We start from the raw sequence: 19,547 nt of genomic DNA, 5'->3' as shown, positions 1-19,547 counted from the left end.
GAGGAGTTGAACTTCATCAAAATTAAGAATACATGTGCTTCAAGGATATCACCAAAAAAGTGAAAGGACGCCCCAGGAGATGGGAGGAAATGTGTGAATCATGGATCCAGTGAAGACCTAGCATCCAGAACATACAGAGAACGCCTCCAACTCAGCAGCAAAAAGACAGACTAAAAAGTGGGCAAAGGATTTGGAAAGACAGCTCTCCAGACAGACCAATGGCCAATGAGCCCAGAAGAGAAGCTGTACACCATGTCATCAGGAAACGTGACCCATCCACAGTGGTACCACCACGCTGTCTGCCAGGGCGCCTAAGCACAATCGGGCAGAGAATCTCACAGGCTGACGAGCAGGTGCAGCATGGGCCAGGACCTTCACTCACTGCTGGCACACAGCAGTCCCTCTGGAAACATTCCAGTGGCTCCTCCAGAAATTAAGCAGCCACCACTTGACCCAGTAACTCCGCTCCCAGGCCTGGAGGTGGTGACACCAGCTACTCACGAGTACGGTTTCTTTGTAGACAGGTGACAATGTTCTAAAATGGGTGGTGGATGCACAACTCTGAATATATGAACGACCCATAAATCATATACTTCGTTTGCATGACTTACACCGTATATAATTGCATCTTAATAAAGTTACTCTCTGGGCGAGCACTAGCCCTTCAAAGTACCTTCAGACAATAGCCCAAGGCTTCATCCTGAAAACACAGACCATCAGGAAGCCTAACCCAGACCAATGGCTGGGAACCTCCACAGACACATCAGAGAGGGGAGGACAATTTGTGACTCTTCCTACACACCAAAACTAGGAACCCATTCAAAAAAAGGCCCCTCACATTGATGAACGTCACACTCTCCAATAACCCACAAGGAAAAGCCCTCAAACCCACACGCCAAGGAAATGAGTCGATAATTCACCAAAACAAAATGCAATGCATAAAACAGAAAAACGTTGCATCACCATAGCAACTCAGAAAATACAAACAGCTCCTGTCCTGCCTAGTGGAGTCCAAAGGGTGATCATCTGTCAACACTGGCAGAACGGCCATGGGATCGCTTGCTGGCGACACTGAAAGGAACACAGTCCTCGTGGGGAATAACATGAAAATCCACAGCAGGAGTCACCTGGCCACTCTGCTAGAGGGACCAGATTCCCCAAACGATGAGAAGCGTGGGGCGTCCACACACAGGACGCTCCCTCAGGGTTTTCCGTAAGACAACAGTAAGGAGAGCCCAACTGCAGGCAGCTGACTCTCACACCCTGGCCTGTCCTCCAGACAGAACAGCCGGCAGCTCCCGTAACTCAGGCTACGTGGGCCATGCGAGGACAGAAAGGCCCCGTGACGGTGAGCAGGAAGGCCAGGCACACCCACAGAGAGTCCACTGTGCAGAGGACAGAGCTGTTGAAGGAAGCTGCCTCCTCAGCTCCCTCTAGTGGCCGGCACAGGGGAGAGGAAGGAGTAGCTGCTGGGGCCCACCTGAGTGAACCTCACACACCCTTTAGCCAACCTCTGCCTCAGTTTCCTCATCCAAAACCAGCAGTGCGGAAAACCCAAGGCAAGAAACGTGCCCAGCAGCACTGGTCCCAACAGGGTTAGGATCTGAACTCTGGACTCTGTGGGATGAACAGCAATACAGGAAGGAAAAAGAGGAGATGCCCAGAAGACCACCCCACCCCCCCGCACGCACCCCTCGATACCCAGTTATGACAGCAACGCTGGCTCACACAAACGCCACACAAACGGGTTTGCATGCTGGTCCTGCTTCACAGTCCCAACTAACCCAAACATCGTCATAGTCCAGGCTTCCCTCTCAGAGAGGCTAAAATCAGGTCTGCATCAAGGATGGTCGCCAGACTCTGCCACCTGCATGTGGATCCCGTGGCCACATGGCCATCAGAGAGATGTTGCCAAAACCCGAAGGCTCCGGCCACACCATTCCACCTCCCTGAGAACCACAGCCCCCTTTCTTAAATAAACAGAGCCTGTGGCTCCACGCAAACCCCGTCAGCCCTGAGGGCTGTGGCCCGTCAGTCATTCCGTCTACAGGTTCCTCTCCCCACCGAACATACCCTTCTAAACTCACAGAATCACAAACATCTTAATTTTTAAAGATTAACAGTACGCATTCATTTTCAGAGCACTATTAAAAAATCATGAGCACACTCTCCTACTGCAGGACATGATTCATGCTTTCTGCCAGCACACACCTCACTTTTGGGCCTCTGCTGGTTACAGCATCCCAGCTCCCGGACAATAGGAATTCAGTGTGGTCTGCACCTTTCTGGATGGTTGCAAAATCAACACCAAACACATGCAGCACCTTTCAGGTCTCCAGAATGCTGAACAAGACTGTTCTTTGGATAATGTAAGAACAAGAAGACTAGGCAGCCCTAGAATTGTTTGGAAGAGAGGGATGGAGGAGAAATCATTGGTATGCAAGGCCCTTGGTACTTTGGATCAACTCTCCTTTGCTAGAATGCCAGAGGACAAGGGCTGGGTGCTGGCTGGTTTCCTTGGGTAAAACCAGAGCTTGGTTGCTCTGTCTGTCTGATGGGGGTAGCTGAGAGGCAGGAGAGCCTTTTCATTAACCCCAGCAGTATTGCTACTGCCAAGTCAACTGCAATGGGGGTGGCAAAGCAAACGGGCTGGCTGCAGAAACAGCCGTGCATGTTTTAACAGATGAGGAGGGCGTGCCGAGTTCAGAAATCAGACAAAGGTTTGTTTGGGCTTTGCTCGGATTTAGTCAGATCCCAACATCAGCTCCTCAAATCTTCAAACAATTCAGCAAAGACCTTGAACTTGTCCCTCGGGTGCAACCTTGCAAAAGACCCAGACCCAGATGCTACCATGGCCTTTGTAACACACCCAGAGCCAAGCCCTTAAGATGCCTTTTAAAGGCAGCATGCACACACATCAGCCATCTTTATCTCTAAGAACACCAAAGGCTTTATCAGCTAGAAGGAAGAATGCTAGACATGATTTTTCTTTTCCTTTCCTTATGGTGCTAGGGATTAAATCCAGGGCCTTGTGCATGCTAGGCAAATGCTCTGCCACTGAGCCGTACTGGCGCCCTACACAAGAATACCGATTGAAGTAGGTGGGGGCACAGGCCCCTGGACGGGCTATCAGTTGAGTCTGGCATGCCCTGCTGCCCGTGCTGGGACATCTTGGGAGGTCAAGGGCCTTCCCACTTTGGGGTACCCAGGCTTCACTCTGACCCGGCCCACGTGCAGCCACTGACCTGAACCCACAGTGATGGGAGTGCACCCTGCTCAAGAGCTGCCTGCTGCACCTTGGGCTCACTCTTGAGAACTACAGAAGCTCCCCAAGAACTCAGAGCCCAGACGCCCCATGCTTGTCTTGGTACATCATCTGGTTCTAAGCCTATCTGCTGTCTAAACAAGCCAACAACAAGATCTTTTGACTAAAGAGAGATGGAAAAATTCAACAATCAACCTCCTTAAACACATGAGGACCTTTTTTCTTTTTTTGGTACTAGGGATTGAACCCAGGGATGATTTACGGCCAAGCTACATCCTTGTCATTTTTATCTTTAAGACAGGGTTGTGACATTACTTAGGGCCTCACTAAATTGCTAAGGCCGCCTTCAAACTTGTGATTCTCCTGCCTCAGCCTCCCAAGTCACGTGGGTGGCACCAGCACACAGGAGCCATCTGGCCAGCTCGCCTCCCGTCTCTGGCCTGGAGACCTCCCACCCAATCTCCAACCCTCCCATGGATGTCACTCTCTCCATCTTTTCCCTGGGTCAGGCACTCTCCCTCCACGGTGCTCCGGTCACACCTGGACTCTGCTCAGCACATGTGAGAGAGTGCATTCCGCGTGTCACAACTGCTCTCTGCAGGGCTGTGCACCCCGAGGGCAGTGCTGGGTCTCACCCGGGAACCCTGGCATCTTGCATGGGGCCCGGCCCATGGCGAGCCGTCTGTACAGGTGTCCAGCAAGCAATGAAGCAGAGAGCAGGGAGGAGCAAAGAGGCGGCCTGCTAGGTCTGGAGCCTCACCTGGCCAGCAGTGTTTGGCCACCGGGAGGGCAAAAGCCTGCTGCCCTAACTGGTTTATTAAGGGGAGCGGGGGGAGGCTGGAGAGAGTGGACTGGGGAGCTGTAATTTGGAGGGTTCAGAGTTTCAGAGTTGCAGGCCAAGAAGCGCCCTGGAGGTGGCCTGAGCTGACGGGCACAGCCCTGGGATGCCCTTTACCCAACCACATGCTTCAAACAGCCAGCGGTCAGTTCCATGTTATGTGTATTTTATCACTGTTGAAAATATTTGTTAAGAGAAACAGCTTTACAGATGATGCTTCGTGAGCATTTTCTCATCTGTGTCACCTGGCAACCATAACCCCATGACGGTGGCCCGACCATCACCTGAACTTCACACGTGAGCAAGCGGAAGTCCAGGGAGCAGGGGCAACTTGCCCCATGTCACAGCTGCTAAGGGGCAGAGCTGGGGCTCGCCCTCACGCAGCCTGATGCCGGTCGCCCTGCCCTGACCACAGCTCACACGGAGGACACACATTCCCCAGTCACCAGACGTGGAAGCCGAAGACCTAAACTCAATCTGCACTTCTACACTTGCTCGCTGCAGAACCCAGTTCAGTGAATGAAAAGAAAAACACCACCACAAGAGACCCCAAAAGACTGGCCGAGGATCAGGGAGCAGTCAGCACGACAAAGCACGGAGCCTCACCCAGAAGTGCGGCCGCCCGCCCAGCTCTCTCCCGGCGGCGTGAGAAGGCTGGGAAAGAGGTGCCCCGCGTGAAGCTCCCTCCTCCCAAGTCACAGCCATGGCCACCTGCACCCCATGACCTCTCTTCCTGATAAGAAAAGAGGCTCCTCCATCCTGCAGACTATGGGGAAGGAGGAATCAAGCCGCCTTGGCCACCCCCCTGCAGTGCAGATTGTAGATGCCCCCCCACCTCACGTGTTTAAGCTGGTCCCAGCTGAAGGCCCTGCCATCTTCAGGAGGTGGGCCTAGTGGAAGGGCTGCCAGTGACTAGGTGTGCCCTTGAACGGGTGTCTGGACCCGGCCCTCCCAACCCCCCTCCCCCCACCCATGCTTCCTGGCTCCCTGTTGTGACATTCCATCTAACCACAGTCCCAAAGGCAGCAGGGGCAAGTGCCCATGGACTGAAACCTCTCAAACTCTGAGCCAGACACACTTCCTCATGTACACTGACTCCTCAGGTGTTCTGTCAGTCACGGCAAGCTGGCTAGCGCAGCCCAGCTCTGCCTCTCTGAGCAGTTCCCAGGCGAGCGGCACAATGGGAGTAAACCGAGAAGCGGAGGGAACTGGCAAACAAGAGAACAAGAAAGGGGGTCCACGGTACCGGAGACTGAGACGTCATCGCAAGTGAGGGCGGAAGGATCTGTACCAACTATCAGACCCACGAGGACAAGGACAGGCAACGTTTTAAAAAAGAGCAGCTTAGCAGCCACAGGTGTGTGCGAGGGAGACTGACAAACCTCCCGGGCAAAGGCCAGACTGGGCTCCACTGCTGACACTTCACATTTTAAGAATGGGGAAAGGAGGAGGACGAGGAGGATGAAGAGAGCGGGAAACAGAGAGAGGAGGAGGGCCGAGCAAACCCGACCAGGTGGGCCTTTACCAAAACGCCTGCCAACCTCTGTCTCAGAAGGCCAATGCCCACTGCCTGTCATGTGGAGCACCACGAGGTTGGTGCACCCTACCAAGCGCCAAGGGGCTACAGACACCAAGCCACTCCCGCGAGCAGGGACAAGCTGTGCAGCACCAGGGGACACATCCATGTGGGCCTGAAAGCAGGCAGCACGGCTGGGTCCCAGGCCTAGAGGGGAAACAGGAGGTGACCAAGAGAGGCAGGGGGGACATGCTTTCCTGAAAAATATCCAGGCACACTTGCTCGGGGCCCTTTGGGGTGAAGAGATCAGACGTCGTGCCTCACTTCCACCTGTCAGTAAGCAATGTCATTTACAAGACTGCCTCACTTTCCCAGTGGCTGTGTGACCGTGGAGCAGCCTAAGCTCTGCTTCCTTTCCTCCTTTACAGGACGACTGTCATAGCGCCCACCTCCAAGACTGGTGCGAAGACCAAGTTAGTGTCCGATTCCTAAAGCAGCGTCAGGCAGGGTCAGCACCGCTGAACCTGCGTGGGCAGCTTTTCTCTGGATCACTAACATGTTGCTGAATGGACCAATTATAAGACGGAGAGACGGAGGCTTCACCCCGTGGTCACTGCCGCAGAGTGGACCTGGGATCATGGGGCCAGTGGTAGTGCCCTGCAGTCACCAACCCACCTGTCCTGGGGGCTCCTTACAGCCCCCAAGGAAGACTGGCCCCACACAGGCAAGAGGTGAATGGGGGCATCACCAACAGAAAATGGAGGGGAGGCAGTCCAGCCTCTGAGCGGAGGACGGGCACCGTGATGTCACAGCAAACACCAAGGATGGTCCCTGGGAGGCTTCCAAGGTCAACCCCCAGAAGCAGGGCGGGCCCCTAAGGCTGGAATGCCCCCTGGCCCGATGCCTCTCCCACGTGCTGCTGATCCCTCGCCCCGCTCGGCCCTGAGCCAGAAGCTTGCTGTCCTTCACACTGTCAGATTACTACAGCGCGCCGCGCAGACAGCGCCGAGTGGAACCGAGGAAGGGAAAAAAGGCGCTTCTCCATCATGTGATTCATACATGGGCAAGTGCTACTAACAATCCAGGGCGCTAACATCAATTTGCTCCTTGCCAGCGAGGGGAGGCTGAGCATCGAGGCAGACTGTAATAAGAGCGAGCGCACTGAATGTGTACAGCACTATTTATTCATTTTTAGCAATTCTGCAACACTGCGCCCCTCCTCCCTTCAACTCTGACCATCCCACTCAGCTTCTATTCTTGTCCTTGCTCATTTGCGTAATTTTAACACTGCAGAATATAGCTAGCCTAAGAATATTTTTTTATAATTACACCCATCACAGGAACTGTCAGTATCTAATGAAGGATAATTTCAGCTATTATAAGAAGCTTAAAAGATCATTTTCATGAATAATTCGTAATATGAATCACTAAATTCAAACAATGTCAAAAATTTCCAAAAAAAAAAAAAAAAAAAGAGGAAAAGGAAAATATTTTAGGTGCCTAAAAGTCACCACCCCTTTAAAAGCAGAGTCCAGTTTCTGACATGAACAGAAACTGTGCAACACAAGGAAGGCTAGCACGTGAGGGGAGATAATGGCAAATCAGCTCTTGGCGCCTCCCTCTTTTGCTGTTCCCCCAGGCACCCCAAGACTGAGGATCAAAGACTAGTCTTTCAGCCAGTCCCAGGGGGCTCTCCTCATCCTAAGCCCCATCCCTCCAGCTCCTCTCACCTTGCCACCCTGAATCCCCTAGACTTCCAGGGCTTCTGTGCCTGCCTTCCTGTAGGAACGAAAACCTGCCTGAAAATGAAATGGACCTACACCGGACAATGCAGAGGGATAAATCTTCCTGGTAAACTGAGCACCTGGATCCAGCCACACCTGCACCCCAAACTTCTCAGTTCTGTGAGAGAATACATGTCCCATTTCCTTCAGTGGGTTTCTTTCTACTGGGGGTAGTTATTACTAAAGTAAGATTGCAGGTTCAACGGACCTTGAGAACAGCAGAGTCTCCGCTCTCATTGCTGGTCTAGGTCAGGCCAGCAACGCAGAACACTCAGTAGGTGACCCCGTGGGAGTCAAGGCTGGACAGGGGGTGGGTATGAATGAAGCATGGTCAGGATCCAGGGACAGGTGCCTGGCTAAGCCCGACAGAGGATAATGACTTCTAAAGCAGTTTGGCTAACAGGTGTGTTCACACTGCAAGGTGGTAGCAAAGCCCCCAAACCCACTTTTCCCAGAGAAGTACGAAAACCAGGGGACGATCCCATTTCCAAAGAAAACTGTTTTGTCCTGCTGCGCATCTGTGACGATGTGTCAGTGTTTACATATTAAACGAGGAGGAGAGAACGGCCCAGCAGACAAAAATATCCCACTTCTTCACTAGAGTATGACATCCAGAATACTGGCTCTTTCCACAAAGGCCATCTTCAAACCACGGGCCGTACCGCCTTCACGGGGTGGTCAAAATAGTCAGCGAGTCACCACTGACGCTTCTAACATGGACTCGAGGAAGGCATGAAATGTGAGCGCTTTGCACAGGGTCCCAGGAAGGGCTGTCTCAGTTATACGTCTGTCCCTATGTGTGCTTAAAAGTACGTCTTAGTGAGGACTGAAAACCACCGACAGAAACATGTTGGATTAAAAAAACATATTAGATCTGGGGCTGGGTTGTGGCTCAGCGGTAGCACACTCACCCAGCATGCATGAGGCCCTGGGTCCAATCCTCAGCACCACATGAAAAAAATAAAGGTACTGTGTCCACCTACAACTAAAAATATATATATATATAAAATATATATATATATACACATTTAAAAAATATATATACACATATATATACACACTTTTTTTTTTAAGTCAGATCAGAGATGACATCTGATGACATGAAATGCTGCTTTCAAATGAAGGGTGACAGGTGGCCTTGCACCCATACTCAGGCTCTCTGACTGCCCAGCACTTGTGACTCCACCACCTGTATCTTTCAAAAACAAAGCCAGGACAAGAAGTCACGTGGGGAGGGAGCTCACTTCAATGCTGCCTGTAGTGAAGAAATCCCAGCCTAAACGCCACCCATCAAGATGACGTTCCAAGTCCCAGCGTACGCACACGCTGTCTCCAACCCAGTGGGTCACTCACGACAACGAGGCGACCCAGCGCTGCCTGAGAAAAGCGAGGCAGGCCAGGGCTCTGCAAGCCCTTCCTCAAAGAGCCAGGCGGCACGTCCAGGCTCCCGGCCACGCAGTCCTTGCTGACCATTCAAGTCTTCCACCATAGCTAAAGGCAGACGGGCAACGTCATGAGTGGACGTGGCCCTGCTCCGGAGAAGTCTCATCTACAGAAAGGTGGCACAGTCGCGGGCCACTCTGCCAGCCCTGTCCAGACTGTGACCCCACTTGGGGACAAGCAGAGCAGGCACACACCTGCAGGGTGTAGGTCTGCCTAGTGACGTTCATCCGTCAGCTCCAGTCACCCACAGGGCCAGCCCTAGGGAGGGTTATTGGCGCCCCCTGCTCCACGTTGCTGGACTTGTTAGGAGGACTACATGTCATTCTCTTTAATTCTGATAAAATAGTCAATTATTTAACAACTGTATGAAATACCAGGTATCTAGTGATTGCTTTCACTAAATCGATTTTCTATAATATCTTCAACCAGTATTTTTATTGTAACAGACCCTTCCATAATTCATATTTAATTATTGGATGCCAACTGTCATGTAAAGGACTTCCAGCTAGAAAACATCCCCAAAAGGTAGAAATGATATCAAGTCATGAGAAACAAAATAACTTTCGTTCTCCTTCCCAGTGAGAAACCAAATGACAGAGTAGCCTAAAATTAAACGTGCAAGCCTGGGATGCCCTGTTATTGGGCCAGGCAGTGATCCCATTCAGCAGATGGGGTGAGGACAGTTTATGCAGGTCCCAAATGACATGACAAATAAGCATTACACCAAGATTTGGGCCTTGGTCTAAATTCTACTCTCAAGAAAATTCCCTTGACACTGGCCAACAAATAGGGCACACTCCCATAGCAAATTCAATCCTCATGCCACAGGGGCACCCTGGACTCACAGGAAAATGGGCAGAGGACAGAAAGCAACTGGCCAGCACGTTGCCTCAACATAAGGGGACAGAGACCCATTCCACCCAAATAGGTAATTCACTGCCGAAGACATGCTGCCCCCAGTAGGCTTCCAAGAGCTGGAGACCATCTTTTACATTTCTCTGCCAAAACCAACCCCTTCCTGCATCACTAGCCACCCTGGCCCCACCTCCCCTGTGGTTCAGCAAAAGCAGAGTGGCTGCTAATCCACAGGTGTGGCAGAAATGGCTAGCGTCTCCTGAGGGCCGTTCCCTCCTCCTCAGCAAGAACAGCAACTTGGGCTGGTAACAGCCACCTGGGTAGATACCAGAGAGTCCTCCCAGGATCCCTCAGGCGGTGTGGCTGCCCGACAGCACCAGAGACACTTGCAGAAGACATGGTGAGCGAACTTGAAGACGCAGGAGAGCTGAGGCACGTGGAAACGCTAAGGCAGGGGACAGGCATGCACGAGAGCAGCAGGTGAGTACTTTTTTTTTTCTTTAAACCAAGGAAGGAAACTCGGCTTGGTTTGCTTGCTAAGAAACGGGCAGGTCACACTGGGTTCGGAGGCCTTTTGGCCTGTGGGTGTGCGTTCAGACCTCCCGCAAGGCACCCAGACCACAGCAAGGCCGTGCACCTGTGCAGGGCAGCCCTGCACTCTGCTGATGGCCTTATGATGGGATGAACGTGGACAGATGAGGAAGGCGAAAAGACAGAGCAGTGCTCAGCCCAACTGGCTCCACCCGGAGGGAGGAGAGCGGGGTCCCAATTAAGAAATAATCCGTGAGAAACGGGGGTAATGGAGCGCCCAACAAGGTCTCCGGGTACAGCACATACTGAGAATGCCCCGCACTGTGCCCACCCAGCCCGTGCCATGGCTCATGTCCTCATGCCACCTGTCCCCATCACTGGATTGGCCTCCTGGGGAGAAAACAGGCCAGGCACACCCCCTCGCAGAGCCAAGGTCACCTTGCCCACCCAGGCATCGGTCTGAGCTCCAGAGGGGCAGACACGGTACACTGTTCACCTCCACATCGGGCACCCACCCCCCAGGCCCCACTGCTCCCCACCGCACACCCTGGGCAGAGCACTTGATGACGACAGTAACAGCCTGTGTGAGGGCATGGTGGGGACGCGGGCCCAGTGTGGCCCACTACACAAACTCTGTGGCCTGTCCAAGTTTGAGCTTCCCCACTAAAATGGGGACCTCACAGAAAGGTTGCTTAAAACAGCATGGGGCCTGGCGTACAGGGATTAATCCACATGAGCCGCTAAACTGTGAGGTGCTCAATTAATTCACTGTGCATTCACCTAATACCTAAGCATCCACCAGGTACTAGGCACTGCCCAGAAGCTAGGTGCACAAAGGCATGAAAACCAAGTCAGCCCCTGCTCCCCTGGACTGATATTTGGTAAGTGTCTCTCAACAATGTTGATAACGAAAGGGAGAAATTAGAACTTTAAAGTATAAAATAGGCAGGGGTACTATTAGCCCTGGGAGCGGTCAACAGGGGCAAAGCAGAGAGGGATTCGTGGGGCGGAGAGACCCAACTGGTGAGCAGGTGCATGCGGGTGCAGGGAAGGCGAGATGGAGTGAGAAGGCACGCAGAGGAGAGGAGGGGCCTACCACTCAAGTGCCAAGATGGAGGGAGAGACACAGCCTCAGCCACCCAGCTCCATCTCCGTGGAGGGTGTCTGGCTCCATCCAGTCCCAGAGAAAGCCATTTAGGCAGCCACCTGGCCATCACCACCCACTTAGGGCAAGTGACCAGTGGCCTCAGGAAAGCTCTAATTAGAAACTTAAAACACAGGTGCTTTCTCAAAACCAGAGTGACCTTTAGCAAAACAATCCACCTGTGAGGCTCCAGGAAGGACAGGGGCTGAAAACCAGAGAGCTGCCCAACACACGAGAATCGAAACGCCCAGGCTCTGAAAACCAACCGTCAGGCTAAGCACACGAGGCGGGAGCCACTGGGATGCCCCGTGTTGTTTCTGGGCCTTTGTTTCCTACCAAACAAGGAAAGTGAAGTAAACAAAAATCGATACAGAATCTTTTCAGCCAACTGCTCCTGCAGTGACTTCAGAGAGGAAAGCGTCCCGCTGGGGATAAAATCAGGTTGAACAAACATTTACCCTTACACAGGCCACCAGGATGCACAGCCAGGCCTAGAACCAGGGCCTGGGTCCTCTGTGACCAGGACCCAGCAGCTTTGATGAAACTTCACAGGAATGATGCACAAGGGGTGGCCTGGGAGGACTTCAGCAATATCCACCCCTCCCACACGACTTTGGCCAGCCTCGGCTTCCCCAAAGCCACCTACCCAATACCAATGGTCCCTTCTCCCTCATGTGCCAATTAAGCAACCACATTTCCCAGCATTCCTTGCAATTAGGGGAAGCCAAGGAGCTTTAAATACAAGTAATGAGAGAAGAAGGGATCTCCTTAAAGGAAGCTTATTATTTTAAAAACTTTAAATCCATCTAGAATACAACTGTGACGTGCACTCCCTGCCAGGCTCACTTCCTGCTTCTACCAGTCAGAAATAGCACAAAGGCAGCAGCCCTAGTCCCTGACGGCCACCGTATGCTGACTCTCACCTTGAACTGGACTGTGTCCTGGCTCCTGTTAGGGAGAAGACAAGCACTGTGCACTGAACCCAGTCCTACCTGGCCCACTAGCCCAGGAAACAGATGCAATGGGAACAGCATGCTGGGAAAACAGTGTCAAGACAGCACCTCCACCTCCTTTCCCACAACACGCTAGCCTCCCATCTGAAGGTTCTGGAGCTGTGATGGGTGCCCATGTCACTCAGCTGCATGATCACCGGGTCTCACCAAGTGTCCTCTGCTCTCCTCAGAGCCGCCCCTCCCACTCCCAGTCTAGTGTGTTCAGCGGAGCTGTTCCCACCTCTCCCCTCCACGAGTGGGTGAGTAGACGTGGCCTGCCCACCCAAGCAAGTCCTCAGGTCACTATAACCTGCCACCTAAAATGGACCATCCAGTTCATCTGGAAACTCCCGAGGGCAAGGTCATTAAGGACACTGTCAATCGTGTATCAATTTAGCATTTATTTATTTATTTATTTATTTATTTTGCTTGCAATATGTATGGAAAACCCAGCAGCTGTTAGTGCGAGGACTAAGTACACAAGGGCCAGCTACACTATTACCTGGGCTTTTCCAGGGAATTCTCACTGGGAAAAAACATCAGCTTTTGGCCACCGTGTCCTGCCATGACTTCCAGGTCTGATGGCCTGGAGGACTCAGCCAGGGCAGGCACTGGAGGGACCTCTGATTCTTAAAGGTCAGGAAACTATCCAGCCACACCCAGGCTGTTTTATCAGGATGAAGGACGGCAAAGCTTTCAGAGTAGGGCTCCTCTGCAATCACCAACATAATTGTGCCCCTTCTTTCAGATGGTTCCAGGTGTCTGCTAACTGGCCTCGACCTCCCACTCCTGGGCCCGCTTCAGAACGCATCTCCAAGCCAAGACCACACCACCACCTACTACTTGCCGTGAGTCACCCTGTCGCCTTCACACAGTCCCAAGTCAACATCATTCTCCTTACTCCACAAACGAAAACCCGGAAGCTTGGGCATAACGACGCACCCCAGGAGCACCAAGCTGGTCAGGCAGAGCTGACACCACCCCTCCCGCTGGAAGCCTGAGCCCTCCAGGCCAGCATCACCCCCCAACTCCCTGGGGGACAGTGACTTTTCTTTACTTTGGAAAGAGAAGGAGTCACAGGCAAAAAAAAAATGCCAAGAGCGCAAGCTCATCACCCAGCTAGGATGTGGCGGGTCACAGCTGTGCTGGGAAGTGGCAGGTTACAGTTATGCTCCCCAAGTTCTGTGCTGTCTCATGCCCCCTCTGCCCGGCTCCCACATGCCTGTGGCACACAGTAGGCTTGCTATCTGGGAACAGAGGTGAAGGGAGTGGATTTTCCTCAGGATAAAGCCAGGTGGCAGACATGAAGCCATCAGGACACCCAGCCCAGGCAGACTGCTCCACCCAGGTGGCCACCAGCAAGGTCCAGGTGACATACCGCATCTCATCACCTAGATGACGTTGGGAGACTAGCTCGGACAAGGTGAACAGAGGGGTGAGACTCGGCAGGTCAGAGGAGGAATCTCAGCTGGGTATGTGGATGACGGTAATGGCTGATTTCATGTATCCGTGCGGCTGGGTTATCGTGCCCAGATATTAGCTCAAACACGAATCTGAATGTCAACTGTGAAGGTCTTCTCTGGAGGAAATTTCCATTTAAATTCATGGTATCTATGTAAAGGAGATTACCCTCCAGCATGAGGGTGGACTTTGTCTAGCTGAGGCCTTGCACATCCCTGGGCCAGTACACCTGGAACACAGGCCACAGGGAGGAGTGAGCAGGCCCAGGGAGACGGCAAGGACCAGGGCCGGATGAGGCCTTCTCCAGGGGCGAGCTGGGTGCGTGAACAGAGAAGGAAAAAGGATTCTGGGTAGACAAAAACCAGCCCATATCCAAGGTCCACACCCGCCAAGGGGTTAGAAGCTGAACAGGCTTGAACCCAAACTGGTTTGGCCCCCGAGCCCGCACTGTTCCACCAGCCCACACTCCTTTCTCAGCCTCAGGCAGGTCAGCAGGCTCTTACGAAGGCAGTCTTGGTGCTCAAGAAAGGCCGCCCTGATCACAGTAACGCACGAGAGCGTCCAGTTCAACGCCAGGCTTCGGTTATTGCTCATGGTGCCACAGGGGTTCAGGAAACTAATAGTGTAATTAGATTTCCCGAAGGTGAGGGGAGAAGAGCTGGATCGAGCTTCGAGCGCAACGTCTGGCCAGGGAGAGCACGAGGGAGGGACCGTGTAGGAGGGGCACTCAGAGAGAAGCCAGAGAGGGAGCCAAAGTTGTCACGATGGGACCACGAGGAGACCAAGGCGACTGTAGTGACACTTCATGGCGAGTGTCAGGGGGGAAGGACACTGCCCACAGATGAGAAGAGTCACGTTCCAAAGGACACCGAAGTCAGGGGATGGAGACCAACAGTGACGGACACCTGCCACCAGCCGTGTGGGCCATGTGGGGCACGTGTTAACTCTCACGTGGTGGTGAGCGGCCTCCACGGAGCCGCCAGCCTCCTTACTGCTGCTACCTATCTGGAAAGACAAATCCCGAGACCAAGTCTGGATTCAAGAAGAAAAACAACCTGATCAACTCAAGACGTCTACCACCCGCCAAGAACCAGAAAGTACTGGCGTATTAGTAGCATAACCTCATTTTGGAAAGAGACATCCTCTAAGGCAGTGGTTCTCACCACTGTACTCCAACCCGCACCCTGGAAACATCTGGAAGCTTTAAGATACATCCTTCATGCTTGGTCCCCCACTTTGGATTTAATGGGTCCATGTGGGGTTAAGCATTGAGATTTCTGAAAACACCCCCAAGGGACTCAATATGAAGCCAATCCTGAGAACCACTGCTCTGTGGGGTGAAAAGATGGTCCAGCAGCCCACAGGAAACTGGTGGAGAAGGGAGGTTCTCTCTTCTGCTGGGAATTCCAGACTGCGGTTGGGGCAGGGCGGGGTCACAGGCTCACGGGGCCCAGTGTGTACATCTTTTCCAACTCTGCTTCCAGTGGCCCTGAGCTGGCAGTAGGAAGTCAGCCACCGCAGGAGGACTGGCACCATGAAGATCAGCACCCAGCCTTCCTTCTTCTCCAGAGGGCTGTTTGAGATCTGCAGTACTGCTGGGGGTGGTGGGGACAGAGCTGAGAAATGGGGAAAAGTTGACTCCCAATGCTGGCTGAGCTCCTAGATCACAGAACCCCCAAACACAGACACTCCTGGACGTTTTTAGGTTGGACAAAATTGAATTTTATGACTCTTGTAATCAAAACAACTCTGAATGATCCGAGTCTAAATGAAGTGCTCACTGGGGCCTTGAGGAGTGGACACCACAAGAGTGGACACCGCACTTGATCAGCAGTCTGGTGGAGCGCAGGTGAAAGGCTCCGCTATTTGGGGGGACGACACATTATTTGTGCGGCACCACAACAAAGATCTGTGAATTCACCCACTGCAAAGCTCTCCACGACTGTCCTGGATCTGCAGCCACCTGGAAGCCACGGCGCCAGGTCCTGCGACAGCGTTAGATCTGTCCTCCACAGCGCAAGTGCTTACAGAGCACCACCAGGGGTTCAGCACTCAGTGTGTACTTTGAACACAGAAGGGCGGGGGGACAAGCAAGGTCACTGGACATTGCTCTTGTGGGTTGCACAGCACAGAAGAAAACAGTCATTAGCAAGTAAGGACATCAACGACCAAGACCTGGAGGTATACTGACAAAGGGCGGCAGTGGAGTAAGAAGCCAGAGGCACCACCGCGCTCCCGTCTCCTTGCTGTCGAGCACAGCGCTCTTGGACATTGCTGAGCACTTAGCTAACGTGAGCCTACCCCTAGACATGCCAAGCTAGTTCTGGGGGACACAGCGGCCCTGCTGCCATAGCCCTGAAGCTGGAGCAAGAGCAGAAGCACAACCTCCTCCAGGATCAGAGACCCAAATGTGTGTCCAGCAAACCTCCAAGTAACCAAACCAAACAGCACCAAGTGACAAGCACCCAACCCCACTCAGGGTCACATCAGGAATTAGATGAAAGAGCCACCCAAAACTCTACTGCAGATTTCCCCAGTGAGGTCACAAGTTTCCTGGAGGGACCAGATCACTGACAAAAAAGGAAGAGGGTGGGGATCCGGAAAGTGGAACCGAAAATTTTAAGGCTGCCAACAACCTACTCTAAAGGTTCATCTTAAAATGATTTTTTTCTAATCCTGGAGGCATTTTTTCTACAAAAGAAAATAATGAAGGTGAAAGCCACAGAGCAGCCCTCAGGAATCTATTCAACTTTGGAGGCATCTGGGGCTTAAACGATTCCTCGCTCTTTCCCCTTTTCACAGCTTCATGAACAATTTTTTGCCCCAAAATTAAAAGAACCTTTATATCCTCAAACTAAAAGGAGTCAACTGTAGAAAGCATGTTCTAAATTCCCACCTAGAATTCGGGAAGCTAGGTGACACTGGTGTGTCCGTCCCCCAGCAGAAGCGTCAAGGAAACCACTGGTCAGGAATGGATCCTCCCTCCCCAGCCTGCCCTGCCCTGGCACCTCCGCTCCCGACACCCGGAGCCTGGCCACCACAGGGCCACGAGGCACACCCCAGGCCTGGATGAACTCAAAGTGTTTCAACAAACTGAGACACCAGTTTGGTGTCTGGAGTTGAGGAATGAGTTCCAATTTCTGAGAACACAGATGACATCACTGGAAATTAGATAAAAGCTCTCGAAAGAAGGCTAACCTGCGAAGAGTTGCTTTTAGAGCTACTTCTTAAGTTGACACATAATCATTGCACACATTCATCACATGAGAATCATTGTGTGTGCAATGTGTAATGATTAGTCTGGGAAGGGCTGCCTTTCAGTGGGCTGCTTCACAGCACCTGGCACGTGGCCAGCGCTCACTGACAGCTGTGAAGTGTGAGACACAGCAAACTGCAGCAGCCGGTAAGCAGCAGGGCACCACACACTCCCACGCTCCAGGTTCATAAAAGCCTGCCACGCGGGAGGACACACAGGTCCAGGGCAAGGCCTAAATCACATGGGAAGAGAGCGGCAAGACATGGCTGCTACTGGGGTCATGGAAGATGCTTAGTTGTCTCCGCTCCAGTCCACGGAAGGGCTACTGCAACTGCATCCTGCAAAGGCTCCTGTCCACCTTTGGTTCAGCACATTGGGCAGCATCTTGGGAAATGGAACTCCAGTAGCCTTAAGAGGCTGTTCCAGGCATGGTGGGCTCCTGGGCCCAGGTAGGGAGAATCACTCCTCAGAAATGTATCTCGCAGTGCTGAGGCTCTAAAATCAGAAGCTAGCCCGCAGTGCGGCTTCCTTCCTAGCTTGAGTGTTCTGCATGGAAAGACCGTGAAGCACACAGAGGAAGTGCCATTATGCTGCCCTCGCAATCCCCAGTCATGGTTCTAGACTAGACATGCGTGAAGCAAGGCACATTATCTCAGAGACCAGTATGCTGATCCTGATTAAGCAGAGACCAAACCAAATACACAGCCTCAAAGAAAATTCACCTTTGTGCTATTACCATGCAAGCCTTGTCCAGGTTCCAATTCTGTCTCCAAGCACAGAAGAATGATCATTTGTTATACACCAGGTGCCATAGCTGGACACTGTGCATGCATTGACCTGGCAAACCCCAATGACCTCGTGGCATTGGCGTGACACTTCCTTGTGCAGAGGGTAAACAGCACCGTGAGGTCAAGTGACGGCGCGGGAGCCTGTTGTCAGGTACGGCCTGGCAGCCTCCAGAGGCCTTGAGAACCTGCCTTCTGTTAAAATGCCCACGCCTAAGAGCTCATCTTTTTAAAGAAAACTTTGTCCTGCTAGTTGGTGGAGGGCTGCGAGACACATCAGCCAGCATTCCAGAGACACATCTCAGGAGCTCCATGACAGGCGCACACACGGCACCACCCCAGTTAGTGAGATCCTTGCCAAGTGGGGGTTTTCTGCTTCCCTGTACTGCTGATTTGGTATGAGAACAACAAAGGGCTAAAACTCATTCAGTTCTTAGTCTGTTGGCAAGTGTTATGTGGGATGCCGTCTGTGGACTACCTCATGAGGAAAGTGGCTGCCCACTGACCCCATTTTCCAGATGAGAAAACTGAGGAATGGAGGATTAAGAAACTTTCACATGAGCTGGGGTTGGAACCCTGGTCAGCTGAGCTGGAGTTCCCGTTCTCCACCACCTGGGCCTTGTGTGCCGACACAGTCACGCCAGGGACGGCACCGCCACACACTTGTCTCAAGACTGGAGACGTAAAACTTCAAGAGCACAAACTGATACGATGCCACTACCACCACCTTACGATAGTAGTTTTCACTTAGCAACAACTCACAGCAGGTTTTCCGTGTAGGTAGCTCTCCAGAATCCTTACCAGCACCTTCTGTCTAATTCATCTGAATACGCGCTCATCAAAGGTGGAGCGACGCCTACGTGCAGTCAGAGGGGCTCATGGGACGGCTCGGCCCTCCCACCTGGGCTGTCTCCCTCACCTTCGGCTGTTGGGCCTTCTCTTTTCAGCATCTGGACAGCTCCTACATATTTCTTCAGCTGGACTTTGAGCACCTCGTTTTCTCTGCAGGTACAAGAATGTTAAAAAAATATATTTAAAAATTGGCAATGTAGACCCAACGCAGGGGAGGGAGTGTCTGTACAGAAAACACACAAATTACATCTTACAAATATCACCATGTTCTAGTTCCAGAGACCACTGGAAAGGGCTGTTACCAAGCACACGTTTGTCGAATGCCTTCAAGAACTTTCCCTCTAGAATGGAGGCAAGCACTAACTGGCCACAGTGCCACAGACTCAGGATGCCTGCACCCACCATGCCTCCCATCTGTCAGGTGCCTGTTCAGCATCGGGCACTGTGACATTCTCCCCTTCTACAGCAGCACATACTGAGCACTGTGCATTTATCCTGGGGATACGCCCAATATTGTCGCTAACTACCCTGTGCCCAAAACACCACTTGCCAGGCCCGGTGTCAAGTGTCTGTACATCACCTGACTGAATCCTTCTCAGGCACTGACCCAACTCCCATTTCACAGATGAGGAAACTGAGGTGTAAAAAGAAGCAACTGGCCAAGCCCACACACATCCCTACCCAACACTGCACTACTGAACGTGGACCCCAGGCCATGCAAGATCCTGCCTGCCGAGTCCCCTTCCTGAGTGCCCTGGTTGAGGATGGGACGTGATCGGGGAGAGAGCTGCCATCTGTTGAGTACCACCGAGTGTAGACCTGAAG

The 19,547-nt window shown here is 52.5% G+C and overlaps 1 protein-coding gene across 6 annotated transcripts in view; it reads right to left on the bottom strand.

Annotated features, from left to right (window-relative positions):
* Positions 1-19,547, bottom strand: part of SNX29 (sorting nexin 29) — a 389,392-nt gene that overhangs the window by 212,975 nt on the left and 156,870 nt on the right. For 5 of the 6 annotated variants that reach the window (XM_079121408.1, XM_079121409.1, XM_079121411.1 and 2 more), the window contains one exon: positions 18,790-18,872. The exons of the other annotated variant lie outside the window; for it this stretch is intronic. In XM_079121408.1, coding sequence (XP_078977534.1) covers positions 18,790-18,872 — 83 coding nt within the window. The remainder of the gene's footprint in view (positions 1-18,789; positions 18,873-19,547) is intronic. 6 annotated transcript variants of the gene reach the window in all.

Source organism: Sciurus vulgaris (genome assembly GCF_902686455.1).
Source record: "Sciurus vulgaris genome assembly, chromosome: 18".
NCBI classification, from domain to species: domain Eukaryota; kingdom Metazoa; phylum Chordata; class Mammalia; order Rodentia; family Sciuridae; genus Sciurus; species Sciurus vulgaris.
The sequence above is the reverse complement of the archived record's forward strand: the minus strand, read 5'-3'. Positions and strand labels throughout refer to the sequence as shown.